Source organism: Entelurus aequoreus, linkage group LG03 (genome assembly GCF_033978785.1).
Source record: "Entelurus aequoreus isolate RoL-2023_Sb linkage group LG03, RoL_Eaeq_v1.1, whole genome shotgun sequence".
NCBI lineage: Eukaryota > Metazoa > Chordata > Actinopteri > Syngnathiformes > Syngnathidae > Entelurus > Entelurus aequoreus.
In genome coordinates this window covers 24708543-24731120 of record NC_084733.1, presented here as the reverse complement: position 1 = coordinate 24731120, position 22578 = coordinate 24708543, and the positions used below count along the sequence as shown (strand labels likewise).

The following is a 22578-nucleotide window of genomic DNA, read 5'->3' as shown; positions in this document are numbered from 1 at the left end:
GCTGAAGACATGTTGACCACCCGCGACGGACTCTAGATCATGCCCCTCCACGACCATGGACACCCCACCCCAACCCTCCCCGCCCAACAGCTGTTAACCAGGATGACCCACGTTGGGCTCTCCATTTGTTTTTGGTTTTTTTTTACCTGGAATTTTTCGTTCTCGTCCATTCCGGCTGCCCGTGCAGCAGCACACCGGGCCTGTGACAAGTGCAGAAGTCCCATCTTCACGTTCTTCAGATTTCTGCTTTCTCAGGTTCTTTTGGTTTTATTTGTGAGAGGGGCGTCCTTTTTGTTCACGTCTTCAAAGCCCCCCCCCCCCCCCCCCCCACCCCCCCTCCCACCCCAACCTCTTCTCTCTGTGTTGTTCGACCCATTTCCTCCCACCCTGTTGTCCCCCTCGCACTCAAGTGCGAGAACTTGGACGACACCATTCATTCTTTTGTTGGAATATGGAACTGCAAAAGCTGACGTTTTACGTACGGATTTTGGTTTTCATCAAAGGCAAGCAAGGTTGAAACGAAAGACTTTCCCCGTCGTTCCATTTCCCCTCATTTAACGGACAACTTGTCAGTGCCAAGGCGGTTCTTACTTTGATCTACGATTCAAACCGGGACACTTGCCTTTCGTTTTGGTCACTAGTGTTTTTTTGTTGTTGTTTTTTTTTTTTAGCGTAGCACACTTACGACCAAACTCAGGCCTGTCCGTCGCCTTGCAGTGTCCAGGAAGACGGCAAGGAAATGGGACTTTGTCCTGTGGACATCCGTCACTTTCCGTTTTAACGTTTTTTGGTTCACGTGCCATTTGCCGCTCTTTTATATGCTTGCTTCCTTGTGTTCACAGGCAATAGTTTGAAAACCAGATGGCAATGGCGCCCCCACAGTTCAAACAATGGTACTGCGGAATGTGATTTTTAGGGTGAGTCTTCTGTGGTGCAGTTTAAGATAAAAGGGTTCAAAAATAATCCCAAGTAATCCATTATTTCATGCTAAATGTAGAAACACCGAAAATCTCCTTCAAACTTGGCCACCGTCGGAAAATCAGTACTATTGTTTCAACTAACGAGGTGAGCTGGATTTTTTCTTATTTGATGTGCTAGTTGTCTCGTCCCTGGAGGTGAAGTAGCGTGGCTGGGCACACGGCCCCAAGCTTTTACTCGGTGTCACACGGCCGACCACAAACACAATATGCTGACCAGTGAACTGAAATTGTGACTCGGCCTATGTCAAAACTGTATTAAAAACTGTATTTGCTGGAATGCAAAAAGTTGTACATTTAAAGAAGTACCATGTTAAACATGTACCTTTTACTCTGGAGTAATGCCATTCAACCAAACTTGAGTTCTTCTTTCTTAAAAAAAAAACAAAAAAAACACCCCATGCTTGCTGGGGGGGAAGATGCTATTTTATGGGTTTTTATGAGTTCTGAGGTTTTATTTTTTGTCGTTAAAAAACGAGTCCTTTCGATAAAAGAGAGACTGAAAAAGTTATTTGGTGGCTTTGTCTTTTTCATTTTTAACATTTTATTTCCAAAACATAACTTAAGTGTCCTTTTGTATGTGACCTGTACAATATGATTCATTTAATATTGTATATATGATTTACCTTGTTTTCATGTAGTGTTATATATCTAGTTTTCATTTTGTACAAATTGTCCTCCTGTACAGAATAAAATCTCCATAGCAAGTGAAAAAGTCAATCCGGCACATAAATCTTATTTTCCGCCCTCTTTATTACCCATTCATACTTCAAAATTGCTCATATTTTTACTGTTAAATCCTCTTATTTGCTGCAAATGTTCATGCCCATTGTGTGCTCCTATCACTGTCTCTAGTGGTGTACAACGATGATCTATTATGAATAAAGAGCTTATTTGAATATATATATTTTCAACCACGCATCCATGTTGGCTTTACTTGACCAAAAGAGTGACAATATTATTAATTGTCATACATTGCAGTTATTATGTACAACTTGTATTGAAGCATTTTGAACACAAGGGGGAGCCAAAGTGCTTGTATCTGATATTCTCAAACGTCCTACCTCAGTGGGTCTCAAACTTTTCACCAAGTACCACCTCAGAAAACACCAGGCTTTCCAAGTATCAACATAATGACCAACATTAAATTACAGTAGCGCAGTAAGCCTAAGTGTTAAAAACAAGGTGGTTTTATTTAAGATTTTTATTTTTACAACTATTACACAGTTTGAACAGTAACACTGTTTAAATATTTAAGTGATTATCATATATTCATCCACCTGTATGGTAAATTGCGAGGAGATGTTCTGGTAAACTACTAATGGCAACATAAGCTGTGGTGTTCTTGTTATATTTTTTGCTTTGAAAAATGTTACTGTGAGGAAGTTGCAAACAGCACCTTCAAAACAATTCCTCCCAAATAGGAAACAATCTGTTCCAGTGTCAAACTATCACCACCATACAACGTTTGCTTGTGAAATAACCAGTGATGGGCAGTGACAAGCTACATGTAGCTAAGCTACATAGCGGAACTACATTTTCTAGTAGCTAGGCGGTAGTGTAACTACTTTTTTTTTTAACGAGTAGCTTTTCCTGTAGCTTTGCTACGTTTAGACCAGGGGTGTCAAACTCATTTTAGATCGGGGGCCACATGGAGAAAAATCGACTCCCAATTGGGCCGGACTGGTAAAATCGCGGCGCAATAACTTAAAAATAAAGACGACTTCAGATTGTTTTCTTTGTTTAAAAATGTTTAAAAAGCACATTCTGAAAATGCACAAATCATAATGTTTTTTTTTTACACTTACATGTTGTGGTTAATAGTATTCTACCTTTATTTGTCCTTATTTATACTTTCTGAATAAATTATGTGATAACGTTCATCAGTCAACTAACTGGTGTTAATTTTCAATCTATCAAGATAAAAAATAATACAACAATCAAATTACAGGATGTTATTTATGTAGTTTGCTCCTTTTCCTCGACTGTTTGCTCCTTTTCCTCAAGGAAATCTACAAAGAATTGCTTTTGCGACATCTAGTGGACACATTTAGAACAGCAGTTTCTTTCATTCAAAAATTTCGGCTCATTTTTATACTTACCAAACTTATCCCGCGGGCCGGATAAAACCTGTTCGCGGGCCTGATCCAACCCACGGGCCTTTCGTTTGACACCCCTGGTTTAGACCCATGGAGAGAGGTAGCTTACATCAAAGCTAAAAGCTACAAAGAGAAAATGGACTGCGAATCAGGCCAAAAAAAATACGGAGAAAATCCAATGACATGGATGGATGAGACTTACATATGGAGAAAATCCATGATGATTGGTTGGTGTTTGTATGACGAGTGACAATTGGCTAAAGTTAGAGAGAAACATTACGGACTGGCCAATCAGAGGCAAGATAAGACGGGTCATGTCACATGACGATAAGGGAGTCTGAGACATGGGGACCCTTCAAGATGACGATTTAAAAAAAAAAACAGACTTAAAAATGGCAGAGGCATCTCTTGCAGATTAGGTTTCAATAATGAAGATGACGTGCAAGAACTCCACAATAATGCGTTTTTTTTGCCCATATTTAGACAAATGTATGCGTTTAGGAGCAAACAATATCCAAAACCTTAGTTTTTACTCGTTTACTCTGTAAACCAAAATCATAACTGCTCTCTTCCTCTAAGACGTGGAACACACATTTAGGAACAAACATTAAGGTGAGTTGGGTTCATGAAAAGTTTTACTACACATAACCATTAAAGTTCAATTTAAAGTACCACTGATAGTCACACACACATACTACATGTGGTGAAATTACCCTCTGCATTTGACCCAGCCCTTTGTTCCACCCCTGGGAGGTGAGGGGAGACATCATAAATTAATCAAATCATTATTAGACACGTAAACTATGTGATAAAGAACATTTTACATCAATCAATCTAGGGATCTAGATATCTGGTCAGGACACTCCTCACTCTTTTGCCTTCACCTTCATTGTCCATTCGTTTTTGGTGACTTTATATACCCTGGACCTAGACGTTGAGTCCGCGACATCATCATCATCATCATCATCATCTGCGGTCCCTCGAAGTGAGTATGACGGTCCTCCTGGTAGGGGGGTATCCCTTTATGGAGGATGCCTGTGCGGGACTTTGTTTAGCGTGGGGAGACTGGTGCACAGACAGTCACCACACGATCCTTGACAGATCCGGGTCAGGGTCCAGTGGCATGGAGTCCAAGACGACTAGGGACCCTTTTCTGCTACAGCCTTCATCCGCCATCCCAGCCGTTGTGACGCTCCATAGGGTTAGCAGTCATCCTCCGCCTGTTCCACCGTTGAGGTCTTAGGTTGTTATTTCCCCATAACTGGGCCCACATGGATGTGGGGGTGCCTTCTTCCGCCGTCGCAGCCTTTGTGGTGGTTCATACATCTACCATCTTCCGCCTGCTCCACCGTTGAGGTCTTCACCGCATCCCTGGCTAGGGGGCAGTCAGGTACTAGGCCTTTGCCAAGGGCCACCTGGGGTAACCGTAGTAAAGGGGTTAACGTCCTAGTGCCCCAAAACCCCATAGCGGAGCCTCCACTGCCGGATGCACTTTAACGTCATGCCCAGGACACATGGCGCGACATACATGGGGGATAATAACTGATACAGTCTGCTTTGCCAGTCCAAATGCATTCGTGGTTTTCCGTAGTCTTCCCTCGACGGCCAGGTAATACAAAGCACACGCTACCTTTTTTATCACATCCACGGGAGCCCGCATTCTCGTTGACTCTCCTTCGACAAATGGACAAAGTTTTTCTGTAAGTAGAATCACAGCTGACCTGGACATTAGAAAGTTCTCTTGCCATCTGAGAAGTGTTGTATCCTAAATAGCTGCAATCGCTTTCTCTTAAGGTATTCATGAGTGATTTCCACAAGCGTCTGTACATGTAGAAGAAGGAGAAACACTCTGGATGACTCGCCTTCATATTTCCAGTGGTTTGCTCTGAGTCTGGATCGGTTCGCAGCCGAGTGTGAAGCGACTGGGAGGGGAATCAGCACCTCCAAGTCCGAGACCATGGTTCTCGCCCGGAAAAGGGTGGATGCCATCTCCGGGTTGGGGAGGAGATCTTGCCCCAAGTGGAGGAGTTCAAGTACCTCGGAGTCTTGTTCACGAGTGGATCGTGAGATCGACAGGCGGATCGGTGCGGCGTCTTCAGTAATGCGGACGCTGTATCGATCCGTTGTGGTGAAGAAGGAGCTGAGCCGGAAGGCAAATCTCTCAATTTACCAGTCGATCTACGTTCCCATCCTCACCTATGGTCATGAGCTTTGGGTTATGACCGAAAAGACAAGATCACGGGTCGGGTACAAGCGGCCGAATTTAGCTTCCTCGGCCGGGTGGCGGTGCTCTCCCTTAGAGATAGGGTGAGAAGCTCTGTCATCCGGGAGGAGCTCAAAGTAAAGCCTCTGCTCCTCCACATGGAGAGGAGCCAAATGAGGTGGGTCGGGCATCTGGTCAGGATGCCACCCAAACGCCTCCAGGTGTTTCGGGCACGTCCGACCGGTAGGGGGCCACGGGGAAGACCCAGGACACGTTGGGAAGACTATGTCTCCCGGCTGGCCTGGGAACGCCTCGGGATCCCCCGGGAGGAGCTGGACGAAATGGCTGGGGAGAGGAAAGTCTGGGATTCCCTGCTTAGGCTGCTGCCCCCGCGACCCGACCTCGGATAAGCGGAAGAAGATGGATGGATGCTCCGAGTTACGAAACCGCTTTATTATGAAGCTGGCTGTGGCGCGGTCTTTCTGCCGTCACTTCCTGTGTGGGGCGCAGTCTTTCTGCTGTCACTTCCTCTCCGAACTCAGTTTGTAAACAATCAATGAGTCCATACAAAGCTAAGAGCCGGAGATTCAAGAAATACACGGCGCACTTACCCGTGTAAAAACTTGTCCGAGGAGGGGAACCTTAAACGGTGGTTTAGTGTGGCTGAATAATTATTAGTTTAAGGGGTTAAACGACTTAGTGTAGACATAGCCTATAGACTGATTTTTTTTTTTCCCTTACCTTCCCTCCGTAACGTTTACAGGTTTCTCACCTTTTTTGTAAGGGGCGCCGGAAGTTGGCAGACCCGTCAGCGATCCTGTTCTGTCTCCCTGTAATGTGTGTCTGATCTTGAATGGGATTGTGCTGAAAATCTTAATTTCCCTTTGGGGATTAATAAAGTATTTCTGATTCTGATTCTGATGTCGCAGGCCAGATCTGGCCCCTGGGCCTTGAGTTTCACACCTGTGAGCTAATGTGAGTATTCAACCTAACTGCCTGTTCTTTCCTGCCAGTAGCTAACTAATATCACTCACCTAATTTCATGCATGGTTCATGGTTACTTTTGATGCATGCAGTAGGGAAAGGATTCATTTGGCCCCATTACTGGGTGGATCTCGCATAAGAGGAAGGTGGGGGAGTTAATCGTGTTGCAGTGCAGTCTGCTGAAAAAACATTATTTTTAATCATATTTATAGGTTAACACGAGCTCCTGTTTTTTTTTTTTTTTTTATCAACCCACTTCCTGTTCGTGTAGCTATGCTTTGAAGTATTTCGTGTAACAGTTGGCTGCCCTAGCTTATCTCCCACTGCTTTTTTGAGAGTATTAAACCTTCGCAGGGGGGGAAACGAAGCCGGTGATTGGGATGATTTCCGGGGGGGGAAACGGAAATTTGGTGTACATGCCCAAAGATGTTTTGTGTCCTGAGCTGACACTGGAGCGACAGACGGAAGGAGAGACTTGGAAGTTTATTACATTTAGGAAACTATCATGATGACGTAATGGAGGGCGTGATCGCCATGGCAACCCAGGATGACATATTAGTGGTCTGTGATTATTTTTGGTGTGTTACTTTGTAAAGTCATATTTAGTAACCAATACTGTGAGACATGTAATACTATAAAATACAATATTTTAAGGTTTTCAACCATAGAAGCCCTGAGGTGCCAATCGATGCAGTACCGCTTCTGTCCAACAGGAGGCGGTGTTACTCCGTGAGTAGGAGAGCAAGGGGGCATCTGAGGTAAGTATAGCACTGACACCATCCCGGAGGATCATCTAATCAGCACTTTTCAGAGACTGATGAGCACTGCCTCGCTTTCTAGCTATCTCTCTATCTCTCTTTATTTAAATTCACCTTTAAAGAGCTTACTCATATACATTAATGCAGTAGACTTGACACAAACCCTTACTGACTCACCTGTCTAACCACCGCCAGCGAGCTAGCCGGCTAGCTGGCTGTCACAGGCTAATTAGTTAGCTATTATCTGAATAGATGGCGCTCATTTAGTCATAAATTACATCAAACTTATACGTTTGAAAGTAAATGTAGGGCAAGCTGCTTTCAAAAAAGCAATAATATGCAGTGTATTTCACATTAAATACACTTGAATGATTTGTTAGTACTCAATCCCCACCTTCTACCATCCTAGTCACGTCCGTTGTGTCCTTGGGCAAGACACTTCACCCTTGCTCCTGATGGCTGCTGGTTAGCGCCTTGCATGGCAGCTCCCGCCATCAGTGTGTGAATGGGTGAATGTGGAAATAGTGTCAAAGCGCTTTGAGTACCTTGAAGGTAGAAAAGCGCTATACAAGTATAACCCATTTATCATTTATTTATCATAGTAGTAAACAGGAGGGATAGCCGATACAATGTAAACACGGGGCTGTTGCCGACACTTGCGGTTTTTCATTCTACATTTCTTAAGATCATTTATTTATTTACAGACAGACATAGTTTTATATTTATTTATTTACAGACAGACATTGTTTTTTATTTATTTATTTGTATTTATTTATTTACGGACAGACATAGTTTTGTATTTGTTTATTTATAGACGGATACAGTTTTGTATTTCATTATTATTATTATTTTTGTTAATATCAGTCCGTTCTGCAAAAAGGTCATCCCTAGAAGCGCACAGCTTATGGACAGGGACCCACAGTTAAAATATACATCATCATATAATATATAAAATACAGTACAATACATCCATCCATCCATCCATTTTCAACCGCTTGTCCCTTTTGGGGTCGCGGGGGGTGGGGGGTGCTGGAGCCTATTTCAGCTGCATTCGGGCGGAAGGCGGGGTACACCCTGGACAAGTAGCCACCTCATCCCAGGGCCAACATAGTACAATACAATACATATTTATTTATTTATAGACATACATAGTTTTGTATTTATATATTTATTTACAGACAGACGTAGTTTTGTATTTATTTATTTATAGACAGACATAGTTTTGTATTTCATTATTGTTTTGTTAATATCAGAGTCCGTTCTGCAAAAAGGGGTCATCCCTAGAAGCACACAGCTTATGGACAGGGACCCACAGTTAAAATATTCGTCATCATATAATATACAAAAATACAGTACAATACAATACATTTCAAAATCTACCCACCAAATACCCATTTACAATTTCATTGGTAAATAAAAAAGGAATGCAGAAGACTTGACACAAACCCATATTGACTCACCTGTCTAACCACTAGGGTTGCGAATCTTTGGGTGTCCCATGATTAGATTCAATATCGATTCTTAGGGTCACGATTCAAAACGATTCTCTATTCATTCAATACATAGGATTTCAGTAGGATCTACCCCAGTCTGCTGACATGCAAGCAGAGTAGTAGATTTTTGTTAAAAGCTTTTATAATTGTAAAGGACAATGTTTTATCAACTGATTGCAATAATGTAAATTTGTTTTAACTATTAAATGAACCAAAAACATGACTTATTTTATCTTTGTGAAAATATTGGACACAGTGTGTTGTCAAGTTTATGAGATGCGATGCAAGTGTAAGCCACTGTGACACTATTGTTCTTTTTTTTTATTTTTATAAATGTCTAATGATAATATCAATGAGGGATTTTTAATCACTGCTATGTTGAAATTGTAACTAATATTGATACTGTTGTTGATAATTTTCATTTTTGTTTCATTACTTTTGTTTTGTTCTGTGTCGTGTTTGTGTCTCCCTCAATTGCTCTGTTTATTGCAGTTCTGAGTGTTGCTGGTTTGGTTTTGGAATTGGAATTGGATTGCATTGTTATGGTATTGCTGTGTATTGTTTTTTTGGATTGATTAATTTAAAAAAAATAAAATAAAATAAAAATCGATTTAAAAAAAAAAGAGAATCGATTCTGAATCGCACAACGTGAGAATCGCGATTCGAATTCGAATCGATTTTTTTTCCCACACCCCTAATATAATTTTATATATATATATATATATATATATATATATATATATATATATATATATATATATATATATTTATTTATTTATTAGATATATATATATATATTTATTTATTAGATATATATATATATATATATATATATATATATATATATATATATATATATATATATATATATATATATATTTATATTTATTTATTAGATATATATAGCGCACTTTCTGCGCGTGCGATGATGTCACGTTATCGATGACAAAATGCATTTTTAGACAATATGATTTGCCTGAGCGGCGAGGAGACACCGTGAGTAGCAAGCGGTACAAAGTAGATAAAAAAAGACAGAAAAAATATTATTTTTAAATTTATATTTATTTATTTATTTTAATACTTGGGACTTCACGCGGGCCTGATTTTGGACGCTGAAGGGGCCGGATCCGGCCTGCGGGCCGTAGTTTGGGGACCCCTGATTTAAAGGCTAGTGTATACAAATGAGTTTTAAGATGGGACTTAAATGCTTCTACTGAGCTTCTCATAAACAAAATACAATAAAATACAATACAATACATTTCAAAATCTACCCACCAAATACCCACTTACAATTTCATTTATAAATAAAAATGAATCTTTTAATCCACCAAATCAGTCTCAATATCCTATTGTTTAATCAAATTTGATTAAAAGGTTACATCTTTAAGATCAATCAATCAATCAATGTTTATTTATATAGCCCTAAATCACAAGTGTCTCAAAGGGCTGTACAAGCCACAACGACATCCTCGGTACAGAGCCCACATACGGGCAAGGAAAACTCACCCCAGTGGGACGTCAATGTGAATGACTATGAGAAACCTTGGAGAGGACCGCATATGTGGGTAGCCCCCCCCCCCCACGCCCCCCCCCCCCCCTCTAGGGGATCTGCGATAATCTCATCATACATACATACATCATTGAAATATTTTGTGAATTTGCCTTTATTTCCAGTCAATAATATAATTAGATTATGGGTCAAATACGTTTAAAGAAATTTAACAGCAAATGTATGTATTTTAGTGCTGTCAAACGATTGCATTTTTTAAAATCAGATTAATCACACCTTTGGATTTTGATTCATCACAGTAAATTTATTTGTGTGCATCATTTAAACTGATGTTTAAAAAGACCTCTTTTGACACACATGCCTTTTTTTTTTTTTGACACAAACTAAAAATACACCAGAAGTCCCCAAACTACGGCCCACGGGCCAGATCCGGCCAGCCAGTGTCTACAATCTGGCCCGCAGGACATCCCAAGTAAAAACAACTATATATATATATATATATATATATATATATATATATATATATATATATATATATATATGTATATATGTATATATGTATATATGTATATATATATATATATGTATATATGTATATATGTATATATGTATATATATATATATATATATATATATATATATATATATATATATATATATATGTATATATATATCATCCAGGATGTCTCTGTATATTGCTGCCTTCATCTTTCCCTCTATCCTGACTAGTGTCCAAATTCCTGCCGCTGAAAACCATCCCCACAGCATAATGCCGCCACCACCAATGTTTCACTGTAGAGATGGTATTAGCCTGGTGGTGAGCGGTGCCTGGTTTCCTCCAAACACGACCCCTAGCATTCACCCCAACAAGTTCAATCTTTGTTTCATCAGTCCAGATAATTTTGTTTCTCGTGGTCAGAGTCTTTCAGGTGCATTTTGGCAAACTTTTACATAGTAATGGCTTCCATCTGGCCACTATACCATACAGGCCTGATTGGTGGATTGCTGCAGAGATGTTTGTCTTTCTGGAAGGTTCTCCTCTCTCCACAGTGTAATGCTGTAGCTCTAACAGAGTGACCATCGGGTTTTTGGTCACCTCCCTGACTAGACTAAGATGAATGCAGCAATGTACAGAGACATCCTGGATGAAAACAAGCACTTCCCATCCAACCTGACGGAGCTTGAGGAATGGGCGAAACTGCCTAAAGATAAGTTTGCCTAACTTGTGGCATCATATTCAAAAAGACTTGAGGCTTTAATTGCTGCCAAAGTTGCATCAACAAAGTATTAAGCAAAGGCTGCAAATACTTATATACATGTTTTTAATATATATGCTATATTAAAAAAACCCAACACTTTTCACATTTTCATAATGGGGTATTTTGTGTAGAATTTTGAGGCCCAAACAAACTTATTTCATTTTGGAACAAGGCTGTAACATAACAAAATGTGGAAAAAGTGAAGCGTTGTAAATACATTGTTGCTCTGTTCTCGGGATCTTATATGAACATTTTATATCATGTTTGTCATTATTGTGGAATTGTTGACTGTGCTCAAAAATGACTTAAACACGCTGAAATGTTTTGACCAAGTATTTTTTAAATAACTAAAATAAATAGACACACTGTTAGGAAACCAACTGTTTTGCATGTTCTGTGTTTCTTATGCTTCACTCATAGTGTTTTAGTCTTAGTATTTTATTTTTAATAGGATCAATGTGCACAATTGAATAGCTGAGTTACTGAGACAGCAATATGTTTATATACGTTTAGATTGGGTTATGCCGTTTCTTAATAGGGAAAGAAGTTAATTTCACTTGTTTTCATATTAGCATTTAAGATAGCGAGCCAGTCAGCCTGTGAGTTTATCAAAGTGCAGTTTTCAATCTCGGTTTTTCGATCATTTTATTTCACGTCCTCCCTTCCTTGTCTACATTGTCAAAGATGTTGAACTGTGGAGATATTCTCTCATTTTCTCTCATTTATTAACTCAATATAGGTCATCAAATCTCAGCAACAAGCTGTAATATCTTACTGAGATAATTTAGGACCAAAACCCTTAAAACGAGTAAAACACTCTAACATAAAATCTGCTTAGTGAGAAGAATTATCTTATCAGACAGAAAATAAGCAAATATCACCCTTATTTGAGATATTAAATCTTACTTAGATTTCAGTTTTTGCAGTGCACTAACTTTCTGGGACGCTACAATATACACCCCCGCTACCACCAAACCCCGCCCCCCAACCCCGCCGTGTTTATGCCACGACTGTATATATCAGTATCGGTTGATATCAGAATCGGTAATTAAGAGTTGGACAATATCGGATATCGGCAAAAAAGCCATTATCGGACATCTTTAAACATGATACATCACAATTTCCAGTTTCTCTTTTCAACATGTTCGAAAAGGAGTAGGAAGAAGCTGAGCTTTTTTAATCCTACCCCTTTTCTTTTACATAACAGTTGCTAAAACTTTTGTTCACTTCCTGTTCTCAATTTATTCACAATATACTCCATAATTAATCACAATACAAATAAATAAATAATAATCGGTGAAGTAAGTTATATTTCATATGGTGAGATGAGTAAGATTATTTTAAAAATGAATGGATGGATGAAATAAATTCAGAATGTTTATCATGACTTGAAATTTCTCGCGCAGCTTAGTGACCTCAATTTAAGTACGAGAAGTTCTGTTGACGTAATAAGCTACACTGTATATACTTTTTAAAAATAAAAAATATTGTCTTATTTGTGATTAACTTTTATTCACGATTGTATGTTGGAAAGAGATTAGAGAAATGCATCTGCAGTTATTACACACGTCGTTATAGTTAAGCGTGTTCTATAGTGGTTCTTTTATGTATTGTCACGGTTAATTTATATTTCCACTTTTATGTTCATAAAATGTTCCTTTAAAAGCAGCCAGTGTAATATTCATTTGTAAAAAAGTGCATCAGACAGTAAGAGGAGAGTATTGTTTTTGTGTTTTTTAAGAGATGCTATAATAATACAGATAATGTGTTGCATAATAACAAAGACTTGCAGATTGCTTGTGTTGAACAAAATGTCCAGCATGCTGCTCTAATGACTATCCGGTATGCTCGCCTCCCACATCCAAGCTGTTTTTCTGACTGCGTCCCATTGGGTTCATAGCTCCCTCCCCATATGGTTTCTATGCTACTGCACATGCTCTGAACTTGACCCCTCATATGTCTTTTTTACTGTTCTGTCCTCCATCACAAGGTTTGCACAGACAATAGATTTTTGTTTAGACTTGTTGAAAGGACAGCAGCTATTGATTATTTTGGTAATCACATAATTTATCGATTACTGTAGTTTGTTCGATTAATTGAGTAAAACACACTTTATAGCCTCTTGTGTTTTTAGAGAAAATAGTTGAAATACATTTTTTTTATGATTGCCATAGCCTTTATTATTATTTTTTAAATCAATGCACATCATCAACATTGGAATTGCACCTTTAAGTTGTGTGCATTATTACAAGTAGTATATTACAAAAAATGTACAGTTTGCTGCCAAACAAATCCCACTCACCACCACTGATTTGTGCGATCTATTGCAGTGGCCGTGCAGAAGCAATATTTGTGTATTTAAGGTTCCAGGCATTTCGTGGGGTATGGATTTTATACGTATTTACTCTTAATTTAGGCAACAGAATATAAATCAAAGCATTTTGTCACATTGAAATGGTCAATTTAATCAATCAATCTTTGCAGCCCTACTCATTGATACCATGAAGTCCATGTTTGGTTCTGAAGCTGTGTCTTGACAGTCCTTGCACATATTTACACAGGAAGAACATAGCAAGGACTTGTAATCTCGCGAGAAAGATGTCCAGGCATTGAGTACTTGTCATTGGCCCCCTGCTTGCGAGAGGCAAAACCTGGTTTAAACCAGATGAATTTTACCCGCTTAACGAGGCATCTGCTCCTAACTATACGAATGCATATATTGCCCGTCCCCTTAAAAAGGGTGGAGGGGTCGCACAAATATACAATGAAAACCTTAACCTTACCCCTAACCTAAGTAATAAATATACATCATTTGAGGTGCTTACTAAGAGGTCTGTCACACCGCTATCTCTCTACCTGGCTGTTATCTACCGCCCCCCTGGGCCCTATTCGGATTTTATCAGTGAATTTTCAGAGTTTGTCGCTGATCTAGTGACGCACGCAGATAATATAATTATGAGTGATTTTAATATCCATATGAATACCCCATCAGACCCTACGTGCGTGGCGCTCCAGACTATAATTGATAGCTGTGGTCTTACACAAATAATAAATGAACCCTCGCATCGCAACGGTAATACGATAGATCTAGTCTGTCACCACCTCCAAAGTTATGATACTCCCGTACACTAAAGTAATGTCCGATCATTACCTTATAAAATTCTAAGGTCTGACTTATTGTCAACAAGCTACTAATAACCACTGCTTTAGCAGCCGCAACATTAATGCTGTCACAGCAATGACACTTGCTGGCCTACTGCCTTCAGTAATGGCGCCATTCCAAAATTATGTGGGCTCTATCGATAACCTCACTAACAACTTTAACGATGCCCTGCGTGACGCCATTGATAGTATAGCACCGCTTAAGCTAAAAAAGACCCCTAAAAGGCATACCCCCTGGTTTACAGAAGAAACTAGAGCTCTTAAACTATCATGTAAAAAGCTGGAATGCAAATGGCGTGCGACTAAACTTGAGCTTTTCCGTCAAGCATGGATTGATAGTTTAATAACTTGTAAACGCACGCTTACCTTAGCCGAAACTAATTACTACTCCAATCTCATCTGCCTCAATACAAACTATCGTAAATATTTGTTCAGTACAGTAGCATCGCTAACCCAACAAGGGACTCCTCCCAGTAGCTTCACCCTCTCGGCTGATGACTTCATGAAATTTTTTAATAAGAAAATGTAACTCTTTAGAAAGCAGATTAAAGACAACACGTCCCAGCTACAACTGGGTTCTATTAATACAGATACGAATGTATGTACGACGGATATTGCCCTCCAAAATTATTTGTCTCTCTTTGATTAAATAACATTAGAGGAACTCCTGCGACGTGTAAATGGAACAAAACAAACATGTTTACTTGACCCACTTCCTGGGAAACTTATCAAGGAGCTTTTTGTAATATTAGGACCATCAGTGCTAAATATTATTAACTTATCACTTTCCTCTGGCACTGTTCCCCGAGCATTCAAAAAAGTGATTATTCATCCTCTGCTCAAAAGACCTAGCCTCGATTCCTGACCTCGTGGTAAACTACCGGCCGGTGTCCCACCTTCCCTTTATCTCGAAAATCCTCTAGAAAATTGTTGCACAGCAGTTAAGAACACTTAGCGTCTAACAATCTCTGTGAACCCTTTCAGTCCGGTTTCAGGGCAAATCACTCGACAGAAACAGCCCTCGCAAAAATGACTAATGATCTACAGTATTGCTAACTATGGATGCTGATGCTTCATCCATGTTGCTGCTTCTTGATCTTAGCGCTGCTTTCGATACCGTCGATCATAACATTTTATTAGAACGTATCAAAACACGTATTGGTATGTCAGACTTAGCCTTTTTTTGGTTTAACTCCTATCTTGCTGACAGGATGCAGTGCGTCTCCCATAATAATGTGACATCGGAGTATGTTAAGGCAACGTGCGGAGTTCCACAGGGTTCGGTTCTTGGCCTTGCACTCTTCAGCATCTACATGCTGTCGCTAGGTGACATCATACGCAAATACGGTGTTAGCTTTGACTGTTATGCTGATGACACCCAACTCTACATGCCCCTAAAGCTGACCAACACGCAAGATTGTAGTCAAATAGAGGCGTGTCTAAAATAAATTAAACAATGGTTGTCCACTAACTTTTTGCAACTTAAGATAATGCTGATTATCGGTCCTGCTAGACACCGACACCTATTTAATAATACCACCGTAACATTTGACAACCAAACAATTATCTTTGACCCAACTCTGTCATTTGAGTCACACATTAAGAGTGTTACTAAAGCAGCCTTCTTTAATGTATGTAATATCGCTCAAATCTGTCTAATTTTGTCCACCAACGACGCTGAGATCATTATTCATGCATTCGTTCATCTCGTGTCGATTACTGTAACATATTATTTTCGGGTCTCCTTATGTCTAGCGTTAAAAGATTACGGTTGGTACAAAATACGGCTGCTAGACTTTTGACAAGAACAAGAAAGTTTGATCATATTACGCCTACACTGGCTCACCTGCACTGGCTTCCTGTGCACTTAAGATGAGACTTTAAGGTCTTATTTGCAGGGGCGCCGAAAAGGGGGGGTAAAGGAGACGGATTCTAGGGGCCCATGATGGAGGGGGGCCCATAGAGGCCCCTAATGATGATGAAATTATAATACAGGGGGCCCTGTAAAGATTATTTTCATGGGGCCCAAAATCCCTAGCGGCGCCCCTGCTTATTTGTTGACAGATATTTATCCTAGATTTGTTTTTTACCATGTTGCAAAACTAGGCTTGATGGAGCTCTTCACTCTACTAATTGACATGGTAGCCTAACACTGCATTGAATTTGTAATTTGCCGTGAGGTAAAACTGCATTATTCTGATGTGTCATATTTTGCTAAGGTAACCAACGTATGCAGTATATACTTAAGTATGATGCAGTTCATTTCTACACCACTGCAAATTGTTTGACTGGGAATCTAGAATATTTGATTAAGGCTAATCCAAATAACTGAAAAGGAAAGATGCTCGCACTTACTCTGTCAAATCTAACCCTTGTGTGCTTTAACGCTTTACTGTCTATAAACTTCACCTCCTCCTGGTCAATGAGAACGTGGGTTGATTTGTTGTTGTTTTATTAGGTGCTAAGGGGTGTCATTTTGTTTTATGAACAGCATTTACTGCAGATTGCACTGTGATTCGATGGGGAAGAATTGAAAGCTCATCCAAGTGCAACATCTTTGAGCAAATGTCACATAAACACATTCTTTAGCGTAATTGCTGGAAACCTGGGCAATGTGCCCCAATATTATAAATCACAGTTCAAGTTTCTATGTCAGACATGTTGATGTCTGATGCGTGACTGTGTTTGTTTATACAGTTGAAGGTTGCAAGCAAACATCCCTCTTGTGTGGTGTCATGGTTGATTTAATTCATACATGCATGCATACTTCCCTTAGCATGGAATTGTTGCAGTTTCACACTAAGTCACTTGGGGTTTGTATGGTAAAGTTAAATTTAGGCGAGGTTTGCCTGAATTCCTCATAAAAAAAATTTTTGTCGATGCTTAATGAATGGGATGCTGAAAATACCTGTAACTTGACCGTGTTATTTGAGCCCTTATGCTTAATAAGACCTATTTCAGATTATTACAAACCCCAAAACCAGTGAAGTTGGCACTTGTGTTAATCGTAAATAAAAACAAAATACAATGATTTGCACATCCTTTTAAACCTATATTCAATGGAATAGACTGCAAAGACAAGATACTTAACGTTCGAACTGGAACATTTTGTTATGTTTTGCAAATATTAGCTCATTTGGAATTTGATGCCTGCAACATGTTTCAAAAAAGCTGGCACATGTGGTCACCACTTTGTTAACAAATGCGTGAGCAAATTGTCGAACAGTTTAAGAACAACATTTCTCAACAAGCTATTGCAAGGAAGCTAGGCATTTCACCAACTACGGTCTGTAATATCATCAAAAGGTTCAGAGAATCTGTTATGATCCGCTGCCCGGATCATATTTCTGTTTACGTTTTCTAGTCACTTGTGTTTTTCTGTTAGTCTTGATCTCTTTCTAGTTCCTGTTTATGCACCTCTGAGTTTGGTTACCATAGTAACTGATTACTTTCACCTGCCGCGGGTGTTCCCGACGCGCACCTGTTTTTCATTACTGTCATCATTATATAAGCCTGCCTTTCCATTCAGTCTGTCTTGCATCGTAGTTTGTTTTCTCACTACAGTTGACGACTTTTGTTTCCTGCTCTTTAGCTGCTAGATTCCACACTAGGCTATTTTGGCTTGCTAGCTCCCACGCTAGTCCTTTAGTTTTGTACCTTAAGTGCTATGAGCACGTTTTTCTTTGTTCCTGTCTGATTTATGTTTAAATAAATCGTTCTTTACCTGCAAGCTGTGTCCGAAGCCCGTCTGCATCCCTGGGAGAACGAACACCCGCAACCATGCGACCCGGTCGTCACAGAATCTGGAGAAATCACTGCACATAAGTGATGATATTACGGACTTTCAATCCCTCAGGCTGTACTGCAGCAAAATGCGACATCAGTGTGTAAAGGATATCACCCCATGGGCTCAGGAACACTTTAGAAAACCACTGTCAGTAGCTACAGTTCGTCGCTACATCTGTAAGTGCAAGTTAAAACTCTACTATGCAAAGCGAAAGCCATTTTTCAACAACACCCAGAAACGCTGCCGGCTTCGCTGGGCCCGAGCTCATCTAAGATGGACTGATGCTAAGTGCAAAAGTGTTCTGTGGTCTGACGAGTCCACATTTTAAATTGTATTTGGAAACTGTGGACGTCTTGTTATCAAAAGAGGGAAAGAACCATCCGGATTGTTATATGCGCAAAGTTCAAAAGCCAGCATCTGTGATGGTATGGGAGTGTATTAGTGCCCAAGGCATGGGAAACTTACACATCTGTGAAGGCACCATTAAAGGCCTACTGAAATGATTTTTTTTCATTTAAACGGGAATAGCAGATCCATTCTATGTGTCATACTTGATCATTTCGCGATATTGCCATATTTTTGCTGAAAGGATTTAGTAGAGAAAATTGACGATAAAGTTCGCAACTTTTGCTCGCTGATAAAAAAAAAGCCTTGCCTGTACCGGAAGTAGCGTGACGTCACAGGAGCTAGGATTCCTCACAATTCCCCGTTGTTTACAATGGAGCGAGAGAGATTCGGACCGAGAAAGTGATGATTACCCCATTAATTTGAGCGAGGATGAAAGATTCGTAGATGAGGAACGTTACAGTGAATGACTTGAGAGGCAGCGATGGATGTATCTTTTTTCGCTCTGACCGTAACTTAGGTACAAGCTGGCTCATTGGATTCCACACTCTCCTTTTTCTATTGTAGATCACAGATTTGTATTTTAAACCACCTCGGATACTATATCCTCTTGAAAATGAGAGTCGAGAACGTGAAATGGACATTCAGTGCCTTTTATCTCCACGACAATACATCGGCGAAATGCTTTAGCTATGAGCTAACGTGATAGCATCTTGCTTTAACTGCATATAGAAACAAAAGAAATAAACCCATGACTGGAAGGATAGATAGAAAATCAACAATACTATTAAACCGTGGACATGTAAATACACGGTTAATGCTTTCCAGCCTGGCGAAGGTTAACAATGCTGTGCTAACGACGCCATTGAAGCTAACTTAGCAACCGGACTGCACAGAGCTATGCTAAAAACATTAGCTCTCCACCTACGCCAGCCAGCCCTCATTTGCTCATCAACACCCGTGCTCACCTGCGTTCCAGCGATCGGCAGAAGGACGAAGGACTTCACCCGATGCGTTTGGCGGCCCGGAGACGTAGGAAGTCAAGGTGAGGTCGGCGGCTAGCGCGGCTAGCGCTCCAACAAAGTCCTCCTGGTTGTGTTGCTGTAGTCCGCTGCTAATACACTGATCCCACCTACAACTGTCTTCTTTGCAGCCTTCATTGTTCATTAAAAAAATTGCAAAATATGTCCAGAATGCTGTGGAATTATGAAATGAAAACAGAGATTTTTGTATAGGATTCTACGGGGTACCATAACTTCCGTTACTCTGACTTCGTCACGCGCATACGTCATCATACCGCGACGTTTCAGACGGATATTTCCGGGGAGATTTAAAATGTCACTTCATAAGTTAACCCGGCCGTATTGGCATGTGTTGCAATGTTAAGATTTCATCATTGATATATAAACTATCAGACTGCGTGGTCGGTAGTAGTGGCTTTCAGTAGGCCTTTAATGCTGAAAGGTTTTGGAGCAACATCCAAGCAACGTTATCATGGACGCCCCTGCTTATTTCAGCAAGACAATGACAAGCCACGTGTTACAACAGCGTGGCTTCATAGTAAAAGAGTGTGGGTACTCGACTGGCCTGCCTGTAGTCCAGACCTGTCTCCCATTGAAAATGTGTGGCGCAATATGAAGCATAAAATACCACAACAGAGACCCCGGACTGTTGAACAACTTAAGCTGTACATCAAGCAAGAATGGGAAAAAATTCCACCTGAAAAGCTTCAAAAATTGGTCTCCTCAGTTCCCAAACGTTTACTGAGTGTTGTTAAAAGGAAAGGCCATGTAACACAGTGGTAAAAATGCCTCTGTGCCAACTTTTTTGCAATGTGTTGCTAAGTTAATGATTATTTGCAACAAAAAAAATGTTTCTCATTTCGAACATTAAATATTTTGTCTTTGCAGTCTATTCAATTGAATATAAGTTGAAAAGGATTTGCAATATTGTATTCTGTTTTTATTTACGAATTACACAACGTGCCAACTTCACTGGTTTTGGGTTTTGTCCATTCATGACCTTGTTTTTATGTTACGCTACATTGTTTGTGGACGGAGTCCGACCCACATAAGAGCATAAGTAGCATTTTTCCCTCAACCTCTTTTTTTCTGTTATGTAGTAATTTTTACCCGGTGTTGTATTCCAACAACGCAGAAGAAAAGGAAGGTTAAAAATAGCTTGAACTCAAATGAATTCCTTAATAGAAGACATTAGAAGATGTTGTTCAACATGCACATACTAACACACACGCACACACACACACACACACACGCTAATACTACATGTGCACAGAACTAAGTAAAAAATATCACATGTACATAAGTATTCACAGCCTTTGCTCAATATTTTGTTGATGCCCCTTTGGCAGCAATTACAACCTCAAGTCTTTTTGAATATGATGCCACAAACTTGGCACACCTATCTTTGGGCAGTTTTACCCATTCCTCTTTGCAGCACCTCTAAAGCTCTATCAGGTTGGATGGGAAGTGTTGGTTTTCATCCAGGATGTCTCTGTACATTGCTGCATTCATCTTAGTCTAGTCAGGGAAGTGACCAAGAACCTGATGGTCGCTTTGTCAGAGCTACAGCATTACACTGTGGAGAAAGTAGAACATTTCAGAAAGACAACCATCTCTGCAGCAATCCACCAATCAGGTCTGTATGGTATAGTGGTCAGATAGAAGCCATTTCTTAGTTAAAGTTTGCCAAAATGCACCTGAAAGACTCTCAGACCACGAGAAACAAAATTCTCTGGTCTGATGAGACAAAGATTGAACTCCTTGGCGTGAATGCCAGGCGTCACTCATCACCAGGCCAATCAGGGAAGCATGGTGGTGGCAGCACCATGCTGTGGAGATGTTTTTCAGGCGGTAGAAACTGGGAGACTAGTCAAGATAGAGGGAAAGATGAAAGCAGCAATGTGCAGAGACATCCTGGATGAAGACCAACTCTTCAAACTGATGTAGCTTGAGAGGTGCTGCAAAGAGGAATGGGAAAAACGGCCCAATGATAGTATATTCAAAACGACTTGAGGCTGTAATTGCTTCCAAAGGTGCATCGGCAAAGTATTGAGCATTGGCTATACATGTATTGGCTGTGTTACATGTAATTTTTAGTTTTCATAAATTTGAAAAAAATAAAATACAATTTTTCACATTGTCATTATGAGCTATTGTCTATAGAACATTTGAGGCCCAAAATTAATTCATTCCATTTAGGAATAAGACTGTAACATAAAAAGTAGAAAAATGAGGCGCTGTGAATACTTTCCAGATGCAATGTAAATGTTTGCATTGGAATGGAAAATAAATATCTTAAGTCCTTGATTAGAAATCGAAATGCAGGTGTCCCTCGCCACATCGGGCTTCAAATATTGTGGCTTCACCACACTGCAGGTTTTGTATTAAGCATATTTTATAATTTTATGGTCCTAAATTAAACATGTTCAAGCATAAACATTTCTCAATTACCTACAAATATCAATACTACAGTAGTATTGGCCACGAGAGGTGACCAAACCAATCAGAGTGTGCTGTTTAGTCTCTTGGCCCATTGTGAATCCCTCTTTTTGTTTGTATACTATTCCTTTGTACTGAAATTATGGGGATTTTGCAACAACATTGAGTAACCTGTGTATGTCCTCAGGTGTGTGGTTTCTTTTCGCTTATAGAGTCCTGTCTTTTGTGATGCGTTTATTGACCATGTGCAGGGTGACATCTACGGGGGTTTTGGTGAACAATGAAATGACGTTTCATCTAGTTCCAATTTCATTGTGTTGAGATCCTGTGCGAGTTGTCTTGAATTTTTGCAGTGGTATTCTGTGAGGCCAAGGAGGGGTTTATTATTTCAACGAGCGATTTTGATCAATTATATGTAAAGGAACTTATACTGTCTACTATTGGATGTAGCGGAGTATCTTTTTTGCAAATTTTCTGAGTGGCGTAAATCCTTGGGGTGGTACTTGCTGTGGCTGTTAAAAAATCATATTTATCTTGTGT

At 39.9% G+C, this 22578-nt stretch overlaps 1 protein-coding gene across 2 annotated transcripts in view; it reads left to right on the top strand.

The window, feature by feature from the left end:
- Positions 1 to 1882, top strand: part of ppp2r5ca (protein phosphatase 2, regulatory subunit B', gamma a) — a 99637-nt gene extending 97755 nt beyond the window's left edge. The window contains exon 15 of one of the 2 annotated variants that reach the window (XM_062041529.1): positions 1 to 1882. This exon is cut by the window's left edge and continues 99 nt beyond it. In XM_062041529.1, the coding sequence (XP_061897513.1) occupies positions 1 to 36 (36 nt within the window). In that variant the 3' untranslated portion in view covers positions 37 to 1882. The other variant, XM_062041530.1, reaches the window with a different exon arrangement.
- The last annotated feature ends 20696 nt before the right edge of the window (positions 1883 to 22578 follow it).